This window comes from Gobius niger (genome assembly GCF_951799975.1).
Source record: "Gobius niger genome assembly, chromosome: 3".
In the NCBI taxonomy this organism is placed as follows: domain Eukaryota; kingdom Metazoa; phylum Chordata; class Actinopteri; order Gobiiformes; family Gobiidae; genus Gobius; species Gobius niger.
The window spans coordinates 32,041,582-32,056,783 of NC_136854.1; the positions used below are offsets into that span (position 1 = coordinate 32,041,582).

At 42.9% G+C, this 15,202-nt stretch overlaps 1 protein-coding gene across 2 annotated transcripts; it reads left to right on the top strand.

Moving 5' to 3' along the window:
* Positions 1-3,400: 3,400 nt before the first annotated feature.
* On the top strand, positions 3,401-13,982 carry sp2 (sp2 transcription factor). 2 transcript variants are annotated; one of them, XM_079554004.1, is made up of 9 exons: positions 3,401-3,440; positions 5,363-5,457; positions 5,591-5,887; positions 7,075-7,512; positions 8,805-9,026; positions 9,474-9,798; positions 9,928-10,096; positions 10,624-10,817; positions 13,057-13,982. In XM_079554004.1, exons 1-9 carry the CDS (start codon positions 3,434-3,436, stop codon positions 13,155-13,157), a joined length of 1,848 nt encoding a protein of 615 aa, XP_079410130.1. In that variant the 5' UTR covers positions 3,401-3,433; the 3' UTR covers positions 13,158-13,982. The 2 variants fall into 2 exon arrangements, with proteins under 2 accessions (XP_079410130.1, XP_079410129.1); XM_079554003.1 differs by lacking the exon at positions 3,401-3,440 and adding an exon at positions 3,455-3,692.
* The last annotated feature ends 1,220 nt before the right edge of the window (positions 13,983-15,202 follow it).

Below are 15,202 nucleotides of genomic sequence, written 5' to 3' on the forward strand. Positions count from 1 at the left end.
CAGTTTGTGATGTAAAACATGGGTTTTGGCATGTTAAGCTGGACGAGGAGTCAAGCTATCTCACCACGTTTTCGACCCCGTTTGGGCGGTATCGATGGCTCAGGATGCCTATGGGTATCAGCCCAGCTCCAGAAATCTTCCAAAGGAAGCTGATGCAGGCACTGGAGGGTTTACCAGGGGCCTATGTCATCGCAGATGATATACTTATCACAGGTGAGGGAGACACACAGGAAATGGCAAATGAGAGACACAATGAGAATCTGAGACATTTTCTTCTGAGATGCAGGCAAAAGGACATTAAGTTGAATGCGGACAAGTTTAAGCTAAAGAGGGAGTCAGTCCCTTACATTGGACATTTACTGACTTCAGAGGGCCTTCGGATTGACCCGGAGAAGGTACGGGCGATTAAAGACTTGCCCAGGCCCACAGATGTTAAAGGTGTACAGAGACTGGTAGGGATGCTGAACTACTTGTCAAAGTTTTGTGCTCACCTTTCAGATGACTGTGAAGTTTTGAGACAACTTACACACAAGGCCAATATGTGGGAGTGGACTGAGGTGCAAGAGACAGCTTTTAACAGACTGAAAGACAAAATAAGTGACGCACCACTACTGAAATACTATGACCAGTCCGAGGAGTTAACGCTGCAGTGTGATGCTTCAGAGACAGGTCTAGGTGCTGCCCTGACTCAGAAAGGTAAACCAGTAGCCTTCGCGAGCAGAGCGCTAACTCCCACCGAAAGGGGTTACGCCCAAATAGAAAAGGAATGTTTAGCCATTGTTTTTGGGATGGAAAAGTTCCACCAGTATACATATGGTAGAAAGGTGACAGTGCAGAGTGACCATAAACCCCTTGAGAATATAGTGAGAAAGCCACTACTTAGTGCGCCAAAGAGACTACAGAGAATGTTACTCAGGCTGCAGAAATATGACATTGATGTGACTTACGTACCAGGTAGAGACATGCTGTTAGCAGACACGCTGAGCAGAGCATACTTATCTGACAGTACGCAGGGCGACACAGAGTCTGAACTAGAGACTGTTAACATGTTAACCTACCTACCGATTTCTGCAGAGAGACTGTCCGCAATCCGGGATGCGACAAAAGAGGACGCAAAGTTACAAAGAGTGATAGAGCTGATCAAAAAAGGTTGGCCTAAGCACAAAAGAGACATTACTCTGGACATACAACATTATTTTGCATTTCAGGACGAGCTGAGCTTCCAGGATGGCATTGTGTTCAGGGGAGAAAGAGCAGTTATCCCTGACACGCTCAGAGCCGACCTCACCTGCCGTATACACTCATCACACCTGGGAGTCGAAGGATGCCTCAGACGAGCACGTGAGTGTGTGTACTGGCAGGGCATGAATGAACAGATAAAGACCTTCATAGCCAAATGTGACATCTGCAGGTCAGTTGACCCCAAACAACAAAAAGAGACTTTACAGCCCCATGATGTTTCCTACAGACCGTGGTCCAAAGTAGGAAGTGATCTGTTTTCATGGCATAACAAGGACTACATGGTAACTGTGGACTATTATTCAAACTTCTGGGAAGTCGACTATCTCCCAGACACCAAGAGCACCACAGTAATCCACAAGCTGAAAGCACATTTCGCTCGTCAAGGAATACCGGATGTGCTGATTTCCGATAATGGACCGCAGTATTCGTCACAGGAGTTTAAAAAGTTCAGTGAAAAGTGGGAATTCGAGCACCGAACATCTTCACCGGGATACCCACAAAGCAACGGAAAAGCTGAGTCTGCAGTCAAAACAGCAAAACGGCTCATGCAGAAAGCCGCAGCTGCAGGACAAGACCCATACTTGGCTATACTGGATCATCGAAATACTCCAAGCCAAGGTCTTGACACAAGCCCAGCCCAGAGACTTTTGAGTAGGAGAACCCGGACGCTTCTGCCTACAAAAGAGTCACTGTTGGAGCCAGAAGTGACTAACAACGAACAAGGACTTATCAACAACAAACACAGACAGGAGAAATACTACAACCGTACAGCAAAGGACTTGGACTGTCTCAAACCAGGGGACAGTGTGCGAGTCCAACCGTTCGATCCTTGCAAAACCTGGAAAGTTGCAAAAGTACTCAAGACTGTGAGCCCAAGATCGTATGAGGTTGAGCTGGAGTCAGGTAGTGTCCTGAGGCGTAATCGTCGCCATCTCAGGCACAACCACAGCCCACCTACTCCACCCACTCACACAGAGACTTTGACCAAAGCACAGATGGTAGTAACCACTGAGAAAGCTGGTGATACCACGGTTACTAGGTCGGGTCGTCAGGTTAAAACACCTGCATATCTGAAATACTACTGTAAGTGACGGTTGTTTACTGTTTTATTACTGACTGCTGTTGCACTGTAATGAAAAAAAATAATAATTTACATTTTGGTTGAAGTAAGATGAAAGATATTATATAAAAAAAAAAAAAGAGAAAGGATGTGTCAATAGCAATGTACTGTTCCTAGGGGACCACTTTGAATGTGACACCGGGTCTAAGAGCAGGCTGCAGTAGCATGTACCTATGTTCCAGCATGTCTACAAATAAAGTGGAGATTACAAACGATTACGTCCATTCTGTATGATTTAAGACTGAGTAAACGGAACAGAATGAAACAAAATCCAGCATATTTACAGCACTAGTTGTCTGTTCATTAATATGCACTGTCCCAGTCAAATAAATCAATTTTTAAAAAAAAGGGGGGGGGGGGGGATGCTCTATTCTCTATGAGAACAGACTATTAAATGAAACTTAATATATATTGTTTCTAATATTTCTGACAGAAATCTACAGGAAACTTTCCAATTGCAAGTGTTTATTTTATTTTCCCCCCTTACTAGCCTACACCAGCAATACCTTAGAAATGAATTTAACTCTAAATACCTTCCTGAACCTTCTACTACAATTGGTTGAGAGTGTTTGTTTTTGGGCGACAATAAGTGTTATATCGCAAAAGTCCACGGTAAGCGCCTCTGTCGCTCACATAACGGTCTGCACTGTAGCCTATAATAAACCACGGGACAGTTTAAACGGGTCGGCCACTTAAAGCTCATTGAATCGTACAGATGTCATTCTTCTTTGGCCCGAACAGCCCCCGGGATCCCACATTGGCCGCAGAGCCCGTCAGTGAAACCTTACCCCCGCTGTCATTGGGCAAATGGCAGCTCTCTGTCCATCCCCATGTCCCGCCTTCTTCGACGGCAATCTCGAGTTGCTATTGGTCAAGGCTTCGTGTTGTGCTTGACGTACTAGAATCTCGTTCTCCCATTGGGCGTGTTGAACTTCACTCATGGCACTGGCCCACGCTGATTGGCCCGTTTGTCTGCCCATCATGTGGGTGCTGTTCGCGGATTGGTGCAGCGCGGCGGGCGGACTCCTCCATGGGCTCAGTCTTCAAGGCTCACGGAGAGCGAATGTCGTCATGAGCGGTGGGTAGGAATTAAAACATCGGTGTTTATAGTACTATCTACTGCTTTTAACATGATTTTACCCCGAAGCAGGGACCCGTTGCAGCCTTAACGCTAAGGATAGATATATTTTGCAATAATTGCAGCCACGATAGGTATCAAAAACCCAATGCACTTCCGGATAAGGGCTGCCTTTTTCAGTAACGTTATCAAAGAGTTTGACTGGCGAGCTACGCGTCAGCTAATGCTAATGCTAGCGTAAGCCAGTCCGATGTGAGTTTATCACGTCCCCCTGCATTAACGTCAATGTTTTATTCAATGAAATAAAGAGCTGCGTAGCCGTAGCACTTATCGCCCCCTTTATGACTGGTTTATTCGTGTTGACTAAGCTCCAAAGGGATCAAATCAGCTTAAGCTACTGCTAGCCATTCCAGTCTGCCTCCGCTCTTCACTGTAGCATTAGCCCAAGCTGGATGTCTATGTCAAACCAACACTGTATTTTGGTGGCGGTGTTGTTTTGAGGCCCCGGGGCGGTTCTCCTAAGAATAAAGGCCAAACTAATTGTCAGTATGCGGTTTGACTGTGTCGCGCGTGAGACGTGCGCAGTGTGGAGTGATAAAGTTGCTGATGCTGGGCTGAATCCTTTCACTGTGGGTGATGATGTGACAGAGACAGCTGTTCACCAAAGTGTTTCAGTGTCCAAAATGAGTAGTATTCTCAATTAAGTTCCCACGATATGTGTAAAACATATGATATTCAGATAATGGTGCTTTAAATGTACACATATTGTTTTTTCATGTTATGGTGTAGAGTTGCTTAAAGTAGAAGTGATTCCTCTCCTTTTTACGCCATCCACATGAGAGTGATAAACGGACAAAATATCCCCAAAACCTCTTCCACTTTCAATGTCATTATTACTGCAACTGGCAATAAGGAATTATGGTCCATGGGTTTTGTTGGTGTTACAGAACAGGCTTTGAATATGATGTTCACTAAACAATCATGCAAACAATTATGCAAACACTGTTGTTGGGAAGAGATTCTCATGTTTGATTTGGGATTGCTTCATTGTAAAGGCGTTAAGAGCATTTAGTGACCAAAATAACAAAAGAGGACCGAGTGCATGAACTTGGAAAGCCAGAATACAGTGAATCAATGAGTAAATTCCCTAACAAATGACCGCTGCATCTTTGTGGTTATACACTCGAACAAGTATGGTGGACACCGTACTTTACTATTGTCAGATAACGGCTTTGCTGTTGTTAAGGATCTAATATCTCTGTTGAAAATCTGTCTGTGCGAGTGTCTGAATCACACAAAATGATGTTTGATTGTCAATTTGTGTATTCTTATATCTTTAGGACTGGACTTTTGCAATGTCTAGTCTTCATTTGGCATGAATGTAGGTATGAACAATTATGTCTTTAGTATTTTATATTACATATGGAGCTCTATTACTAAATCAAGAATGCTCAAATATCCAGGTGAATCTCGAAGCACTGGCCGCTTGAATCAATTATAAGGAATCATGTTGCACAAGTCTTTTTCTTGGTGTTACAGAACAGGCTTTGAATATGATGTTCACTAAACAATCACCTGCAATTATGCAAAAGCAATTATGCAAGACATGGCTGCATTGTTTTTTTGGACTTTGATGACTATGTTGATATGTGCGTACTGTGCCAGGCGGTCCCAAATCCAGGGTCCCACGGCCCCCTTATCAAATTATCCCATGGGTCATGCTTTACAGCTAAAGGTTACACACAATAACTTTAAATTTAAAGTAATAAGTTCCAAATAAATCCATGAAATTCCTTTCAATATCAATGTTTGCCATCTTTGGGCCACCCCTGCAGAGCCCTGGGCCCCACTTTGGGAATCACTGTACAATGCACATGTGTGTTATGCACGATTACATTAAATATAGTATTGCTCTTCTGCAGAACCACAGGACAACATGGCCGCTACTGTCGCTGTGAGTCCCAGTGAGTACCTGCAGCCCTCCACCACCTCCTCCTCCTCCACCAGCTCCACTCAGGTCTGTAGCATTTCCTTCTGTGTACTTTTACCTCAGTGTCAGTCAGAGCCGTTGACAGACTTTCCGGGCACAAGAGGCAGCAGCAAGTACACCACATAATAACCCCCTTCCCCCGTCTCTCTCTCTGCTGCAGGATTCGCAGCCGTCTCCTCTGGCGTTGCTCGCCGCCACATGCTCAAAGATCGGCCCTCCAGCAGCTCAGGCTCCTGTTTCCTCGCCTCCATCTCAGCCTCAGCCCCGGAGACTCCTCCCCATCAAACCGGCCCCCATCGCCCCAGCGCCTCCCAAAAACCTGGGCTTCCTCTCAACGAAGGGCAACGTCATCCAGCTGCCGGCCGCCGCTCTGGGATCCGCGGCCCCCGGGAGCCCCATCGTACTCACAATACAACAGAGTCCAGCCCAAACCAATGTCTCCAACATACAGTATCAGGTGGGAATGGTTTATTATTCAGCTTGGCGGCACGGTGGCACAGTGGTTAGAGCTCGTGCGTCACAGCTAGTTCTGGATTCAATCCCCGGACAGGGCCTTTCTGTGTTTGCATGTCCTCTCTGTCTCTGCGTAGGTTTCCCCTACCGTTAAAAACATGTACAATAGGCATGTTTGATGTGTGATCGTGAATGAATGGTGGCGGTCAGAGGGACTGTTGGAGCTGATGTGTCCACTCGTGACAGCGCTTCTGTCGAGAAGTGTCTGAACGCAGCCGATGGTGACGTGAAATGACATCACCTCTACAGGACAACGCGATCATAAAATAATCCAAACTAAGTAAAGTAAAGTGGAGTTTACAAAAAACGTTTAATTGACATTAATTTATAATATAAGACACAAAGCTGTGATTATTGGCCCTCGCCGACCGCCCTGCTCAAAGATTGTGTCCCTTAATCTTAGATTACGGTTTTGGATTTGGGAATGCATTATGATAGCGATTGCAGTGATTGAGTTGTGAAAAGTTGTTCTTTTACAATGTTGAGCGCTCAGTTTTAATTGACCATATACAGAGAAAAATAACTAGGAATTTGGATCACTCTATATGTGCAAACTGAAGCATCTTTCAGTTTGTTAAACTATATATATTTTACTCCGTAAAGGTTATTCAAGTACTTTGGATAACCGGAGCTCCACTGATCACGTGACTGTGACTGCATTGGCTGCATTTAGACCCTCTTGCTTATGTCAGTCTACCCCAGGGGAAACTGAAGCTAGTGAAGAAAGAACAAAAATCTCAGATACTGTGAGAAGCAATTTTGGTGACATGTGTCGTGTGAAAAGTGCTACACTAATAAACTTCCATTACGTCTTTTATATTTTAGCACATAATTCAAATGAAATGTTATTTGTACAGCGCTTTTTACATGACACGAGACACAGGGATTTGTTCTTCATTCAGTCCACACACTTGGTAAGCTTGGTAAATTTCTAATAATTGGGATGAATGATGGTTCACAAACCGACACGTGTATTTGACTGTTACCAAAAGAACAACAACTGTACAATCCGTAAAACAGACCTTGAGCAGCTCTTTAATGCGTCACATCTCCTCTTAAAAGTACAGTTCATTCAAAAAGTTTCTCAAGAAATAGCAACGTAACGTAGTAACTCGTAAATTGTCTCCACAGATCCAGGCCCCACAGACCCTCCAGATGATGCCTCAGGGGGGGCAGATCCAGCTCATCCCGAACACAAACCAGGCCATTATCACAGCTCCCATGACTGTCCCTGCTCCTGCCCCGAGTCCTGCCCCGCCGCAGAAAACCGTCACCATCAAACCCTCCAGCGCCAAGTCCCGAAAACAACAAAATCAAACAGTACATGCCGCACAGGACACCTCACAGCTGAACATTGTGCAGTTACCCGGAGGTCTGACTCTGCCTCTGAATGTGGGGCCAGCGGAAGATGATACGGAGACACGCAGAGGTCCTAACATTTTGAAAGGTCGCCGTGGGAGGAAGAAGAAAGTCCTCACCAATCCAGCTCCGGTCCAGGAAGCGTCCCCTCCACCACAGCAAGAGCAAATGGAGACCATACTCATCGAGGCGGGGGATAACATTATACAGGTAAAACATACTACATTAAACCGACTTCTTATTGAGGTGGGCTCATCCATGTATTTGTAATAAGGATAAGCATTGAATCAAGCTATTGGATTTATTTGAGCATTTCAAAATAAACCATGTGCAAAAATGATAAAACTCTGTGTCCACTGTGCCGCACCGCGCTCTGTAATGGATATAACACCAGCAAATGACCTGCAGTCTTTCTGGTGATCCTTTATCAGTGTTTCCACCAGGTTAGAAGGCAATGTGGCAACACTGGGGCCGCCGCATTTCAAACCCCCCCACAGCCACATTGAGCGCTGCGGCTGTTCTATACGATGTATGTTTTAAATAGCATTTTTGTTTTAAAATTAATAACGATAACGCACTGCCACAAATTACATAGTAAGCGGTGTGTTGTAACGATAAAGACATCAATTGAGGCAAGAATATTGCGATGAACAATATTATTCAAGTCCGTTTTAACAGAAAAAGAAGGAAATCGCTTCTATTTGAGAGAGAATAAACGCATAATAAATACAATGAAACACAATTTACTTTGGTAAAATTGTTTGAATGTTACAAAAATATAATTAAAAAAAATAGTAAAACATGCAACTTGATGTAAAATCAAAAAATATTGATATTATTTGTCTGTTTATTGTAAATATAGTGCACTATGGTGCACTATATTTACACTATATATTTACAATATCCATAGTGGACCATGGTGGACCATTGTGGACAATAGTAGATCATAGTGCACCACTATGACAATTACTGAGACAGGCTGAGCTACAATCCGCACTTGTTTTTACTCTGTTTAAATCCTCTGCTGCTCTTTCCCCTGTGTGTGAGTCTAATCGAAGGTAAATGTGTCAAGTTACTGTCCACAAAGCTCTTAAATGTCCAAACTGAGAACAAATATTCAAGATTGAATTTAGTCATTTGTTCACTGTCTTTCTTTTTAAAACATTGCTAAGTATAATTGTATAATAACTAGAGTTGTTATACTATTATAACAACTGAATAGCATGACAAATATCTGGGTTATCCAGCTATTATTGTGAAATATTTTTTAGCTGTTTTGCACTTAAAGTTATTCAGTTTACAATATGCTAAGGCCAATAGTTTTTGTACTTCTTTTTTTTGTTGATGCGATGTATGCAAAAATGCGCAGTTCACAGACGATACAATGCAGAAAGAAAAACAGTGAAGGCTTTTAGAAGCCTTCTTATGCTCCTGAAACAGCTGCTCTACTGACATCTGCTATGTACTAACATCATAAATGATTATTTGTCATCTGTCTGGAGGCGGGGAACAACCTCCTGATCGTGCAGAGTCCTGGGCAGCCGGCCATGGTTCAGCAGGTGCAGCTGGTGCAGCCCAAGCAGCCGGAGTCTCAGATGGTGCAGATCCCACAGCAGGCTCTGAAGGTGGTGCAGGCCGCCTCCGCCACTCTGCCCACCGTCCCACAAAGGCCCAACACCCAGACCAGCATCCAGATGTCACCCACAGATCCCACGCCCACACAGGTAAACAGGCCACGCCCACACAGGTAAACATGCCATGCCCACACAGGTAAACATGCCATGCCCGCACAGGTAAACAGGCCACGCCTGCACAGGTAAACAGGCCACGCCCACACAGGTAAACATGCCATGCCCACACAGGTAAACAGGCCACGCCCACACAGGTAAACATGCCATGCCCACACAGGTAAACAGGCCTTGCCCACACAGGTAAACAGACCCCGCCCACACAGGTAAAAACAGGCCACGCCCACACAGGGTCACTTTTAGAATGCCTCTTCCATTTGCACTTTTCAAATTGTACTAATGTCTGACTTACTCCCTGTCCTTGTGCTCATTTGAAGTGACAGTTATTTTGTGGCAACTCTTTCCATCGCTGAACTGGAATGGCTTTTGCATTTTTTTTTGCTATTTGCGTTATTGCTAATTAATTATCTTTTCTTTGTCTAGTTTATTTACAAGACTGCCAGCGGTGACTGGCAGACGGTGCAGGTTCAAGACACGACGTTGCAATCAACAGTGCCCTCTGTCGCCACGGTAACGACGCCCGTGTCCACACCGTCATCTCCGGCGTCGACCAATAAGAAGTCAGCTCAAGGCGGGGCGCGTAAGGAGCGGACACTGGCTAAAATAGCGCCGGCCGGAGGAGCAATCGGAGGAGGAATGATAACGCTGAACTCTCCACTGTCCCCAGCACCGCAGCAGACGGTTCAAACCATCAGCATCAACGGAGTCCAAGTGCAGGGCGTCCCGGTCACCATCACCAACGCTGGAGGTGAGACGAGGCCTGAACCACGTCGGAAATCTAATATCTAATAGCGATTTGTTTTTAAGTATTGCCGTTAATGTTAGAAGGCGACGAGAGTAGATTCGGCATAATGTGTGTGTGTGACTGTGTGTCCAGGCCAACAGCACCTGACGGTTCAGACGATGCAGGGGGGGGCCCTTCAGCTCACGACCGTCCAGCCCACGGTACAGCTGGACTCTCTGACGCTGGAGCTGCCTGCGGGACCAGGAGAGAAGAAGAGGAGGATGGCCTGCACCTGCCCCAACTGCAAAGATGCTGACAAGAGGTGAGTGGGACTCGGCCAGATTCGGCAAAACATGCACAGAGCTTAGTCAGTGTTTCCCACAGATTTGACCAACAATGGTGCAACAGGACACCATACATTTTCATCATGAAAACAATAAAATATATCCTATAAGGAACTATTCCATACTAAATTGACTTTTTGTAGCTTTTAACCATGACTTATTGTCGAAATTATCTGGAGTTTTGTTTCATACTCAAGTAATGCTGCATATGAAGTCTGTCTCCCTTCTGCTCTCAAAACACATGAAACTTTCACCAAACGTTTTGTAATAAATTCAGTGCACAAAGATCTGCACTATAAGCTCTGAACTACACTTTACTATAATATTGATTGTAGTGCCCTCCACTGGTGTTTTGATTTCAGAAATATCATAAAGAATGTTGTTTATCTTGTCCTATACAGTATTATTCAGAATAAATAGACATGCATTACAGGAGCTAAGGTGAATATATGTTTAATGCAGGCTTTATTTCAAAGACAAATCGTTTTGCGTGTGCTGTTCACAGGCCCGGGGAGGTGGGTAAGAGGAAGCACATTTGTCACGTTCCCGGCTGTGAGAAAACGTTTAGGAAAACAAGTCTGCTGCGCGCTCACGTCCGACTGCACACGGGGGAGAGGCCCTTCGTCTGCTCCTGGGTTTTCTGTGGGAAGAGGTTCACGAGGAGCGACGAGCTGCAGAGGCACGCGCGCACACACACAGGTAATGACAACACTGTGGATGCATCTAAATTTGACTGTGTTGATTTAGTTGTGTATTGACCTAGATGAGTGTTTCTCAGACTTTGTTCGACCAGGGACCACTTACTCACCCCTGACACATGGCATGTCCAAAAATGTGTCACATCTTCAGAGAGACAGTTCCAGGTTTTAGCTGCGTGAACGGGAAATGCAGCCACACTGTGTCTAGTCCTGGATGGTTCATATTGCAAAAGATTTCCGTGTAATTGATCAGGTTTTGTTTAAGGGGAGTATTTTTGATATCCCTTTATCAAAAACCTAGCTGTAGTAGTATTTAGGGCTGCATGATATTTAAAAACCTTCTGATATGTGATACGGGTGTGGAATATGGCAATAACAATATTACTGCAGTATTTCACAAAACCGTCTCAACACAAGATGGTCCATTAAATTTAAACACATTGTAAGACTTTATTTCCCCTCTCGTCATATCAAGAAAACAAAACTAAATCGGAATCACATCGAGGATAAATGGAACTAAATTATAAAAAATTGTGACTAAAACTGAACTTTTGCATATTTACAAGTTTACAGTTTACAAAAAGAAAAAGTGTTGATCTCAATTAGATCAGGGTTTCCACAGGGCCTTTAAAGTCATGTATTTTGCTAAAATGATTGTCATTAAAAAGCATTAAGTTGATTCCAAAAGACATTAAATTCAAACTTATTTGGAAGTGGAGTGACATTGTTTTACCTTACGGATAGTAACAATATGCTAATGCTAACGACAAGTAATCAAAGCTGGGACAGAAACTATGATTGGATCACCTAAAGTAATCAAATAAAATCGGCCAGTGCTGGAGCGGTTAAGTATTTGTTTTTTACAGGATTATAGACCAGACATTTGGAAAAATCAGCCAAAAAAATCAGCCGAGCATATCGGGATGGCCAATTAACATCCCAAAATATCGGTATCGGCCATAGAAAAACCCATATCGGCCGAGCTCTAATACAAACGCATTCAGTCGCAGATTTAGCAGTTTTATATACATTTTTGCTCAAATGTTTCCCGTTTTGTCCGAAGCATTACAAATCATTACATTTGACTTCCTGCTGCCTGCATAAACCCTTCAGTGATTTTACAATATTATACTATATTGTGCAGCCTTAGTAGTATTTCCCTTCAGTCACACAGATTTGAATAACTGTAACTATAAATCATCCCCAGGCACATTCTAAGCAGATCTACATTGGAATTATGCTTATCACGGCACCATTGATTTGTTATCATGCCATTAGCTCAAAATGATGGCTTGTTTTTGTTTTTACCACGGTTGATTCTACCTATTGCCTGCAGAGGACACTCCAAGCAACACATAAGAGGCTTTAAAGAGCAGTTCTAAACCAAATGTAATTTTCATACAAATGAGTTTAAACGATAAAACATGAGATATTAAGGCTGAGGTGCCAAAAGCCAGGGGCGGACTGGCCGTATGTCCATTCTGGAAGAGCACAGAAGGGCCACTGGCTCTAGGGCCGGTCTGGCCTCTCAATTTTCTCATCTTATCACCCGCCTTAACCAAGCTTTACTTAAATCTAAAAGCTTAAAAGAAAAGCATCAAAATAGCGATGAAAACGAGGATGAAAATGGAACAAAAATGTGACAAAAAACATGACAACAAAGCAATGAAAAAGCTACAAAAACACACACCCTGGTGGATACTTTGCGAACTGCAGGCAATATTAATAAATAGGAAATATGCACAGAAAAAGCGTTTTTGGGGTAAATTTTGTCCCCTAACACCCCCTAACTAAAATATCTTCTCACGGCTCTGCAAAAAAGTGACGAAAACACAACGACACAGCAATGAAAAAAGCAATGACAAAACAACAAAAGAACACAGACGAAAAGACATTAAAAAGCCACACGAAAAAAGTAATGAAGAAGCAACAAAAAACATGACAAAAATGCGCCGACAACGTGACAAAAAGTTTGTCTCATTTGTAGGTCTTCGCTTTCAAATCTTCGGTCAAGAAGCTTTTAGATTTGGGTAAAGCTGAACTGGAGAAAATGCACTCGGTTAAGGCGGGTGGTAAGAGGTTAAAATATGTCTTTGTGGAAGTGTCGCATTTACGCTAATTTGGGCCAGGCTGGTCAGAGTGCAGGACCGTTTTTCAGTCCCAGTCCGCCCCAAAAGCAGAATAATCAACCACAATTACAAATGTTTCGCCCACTTAAAGGTTTTTTCTCTCTTCCTCAGGAGACAAACGGTTCGAGTGCAGCCAGTGTCAGAAGCGCTTCATGAGGAGCGACCACTTGACGAAGCATTACAAGACTCACATAAACACCAAAAACCTGTGAGCCATGAACTTAAACGAAGGAACTTTTGAGAAAACGATCTCGAAATTATTTAACTGTGTACGAACAGAAGGAACCACCAGGACGGGAACCTGTGACTCTATCCCACAGTGGGATCAACTCCAAGCACTGTCCCGAATGGATGCTAACTCCTCTGGGACGCCGTCTAACGTAGTGTACAGACTCCAAGCTTATTAACAACTTTGTTTTATCCGCGAGATGGCAACGCTTCTTATTGTATTTATAGACTTTTGCAAATCATCACACCACAACAGGAGACTTTTTTTTTAATTGTTTTTCTTCAAGATTGGGTTTTATGTGCAAAAATATTCCACATTTGCTGGTGGAAAAAAAATGTTACGACCCTAAAGATATTGAAGTGTAATTATTTAATACAATTTCGTTTTACCTTGAGTGAAATGGTGTTTTATTTTGAAAGTATTTTGCAAATTCCTGCAAATGGATAAAATATTTTGCTGGTTACAATTTTTTTTTCTTCAATAGGTTGAAGCCTCGTTTGGTACCACATACTTTTTGCTATGTTTTCCCCCAATTGATCTGAACAGAAATGAGCAATGCAACCTATTTCCCAAAATCATATTTATGTCATAGGACCTGCCAGCTTTAAAATTATTTATTTTTCTTCAAACTTAAAATGTATTTATGGTTTAACTGAAGTGCATATGACAGAACATGGTTTACACAGTTCACCTTTCGCAAAACTCCGCCCCAAAACAGTCCAATCGAACCTCATAGCAACCGTTGCTACCAGACATTCCCACAATATCCTCCCTTAGGAACTAACGGAGGCCTTTTTCTCCTCTTTCAGAGCCGAAAAACAGCGGCTGCTAACTTTTGAGCCAAGATAAGACTCCGTTGCGCAATATTGCACCAAAAAGAGTCAATAACACGCACTTATCCCCTGTTATGACATATTGGTACGGAAATAGATAACATTTCTTATGGGGGCGGAGCTTTGGCTGAAGGTTAATTACATGTCACATTTTGCTGACATTTTTGTGATGTTTACAGTTTGATTTTATGATGATATGACAGATGAAAGTGACATTTCCATAACTGTTGCTGTACAGCCATACTGTACCAATGGAACTATCCCTCTTTCTATTGTCTCTAATTTTATAGAACGGATTTTCTTTATAAAATTGCCCCTTCACTGGTGTAAAACTATAACTCATGCTCACCACAGGCATGATCCCGGTGAACAAAAACATGAAAACTGGTCATATGCACTTTAAATTGAATCCTTTTTTTTTTTTCTGATTTGTGAAAAAAAAAATGCATAATAATGCTTTATCTGTATTTGTACATCATTGTCAACCCTGCATTTAACTGCTGACTGTCCAGGAAGCACTCCGCCTCATGCCCATAGTTACTGAGGTATAGGCTCTAGTTACCCAGAACCCCCTAATCGTTTTGTCCTCAACTGTGCAATTCATTTTGTGCAACTATAAGCACTATTTTTAAAGAAATATCCAAACAGAAAATACACAAATGTTGAATAAAAATAATTTTGTCAGATTGGGTTTATTAAGCGCTATATTTCTATTCACTTTAGTTCATTTGCAGGCAGAGAAAACAAACATTGTCCCCTTTCCTTTGAGAGAAGTGGCTCAGTAGTTGCAGAGATATTCCCGATAAACAAAATGTATTTTTAGCGGACCCCCAAAATCCCCCAAAAATCTGACCTGAGGCAAAAAAATATACCTTTGTTTTTTATTAAAGGTAGTATCTTCTGTTGCCACTTGTGATTTAAATGGGATATAAAACTCCATCTCTCACTCATTTGCTTATTGTGTTCAGTATACAATGTAATAATGGTGCGACTAATACAATCCCATCGCCATTGTGCTTTTGTTAATTTGCCTGTGTCTGTGATATAAATCGTCTCCATGGCTCCATCTTGTGGTGGATCTCGAAATTGGAAATATTTAGTCCCAGTTTGTCAGTAATGGAAAGTCGCCCCAATCAGGCTTTAACATCTCAACCGAACTGAGCTCGTTTTCTCCATATATAGGCCAGTGTAACGC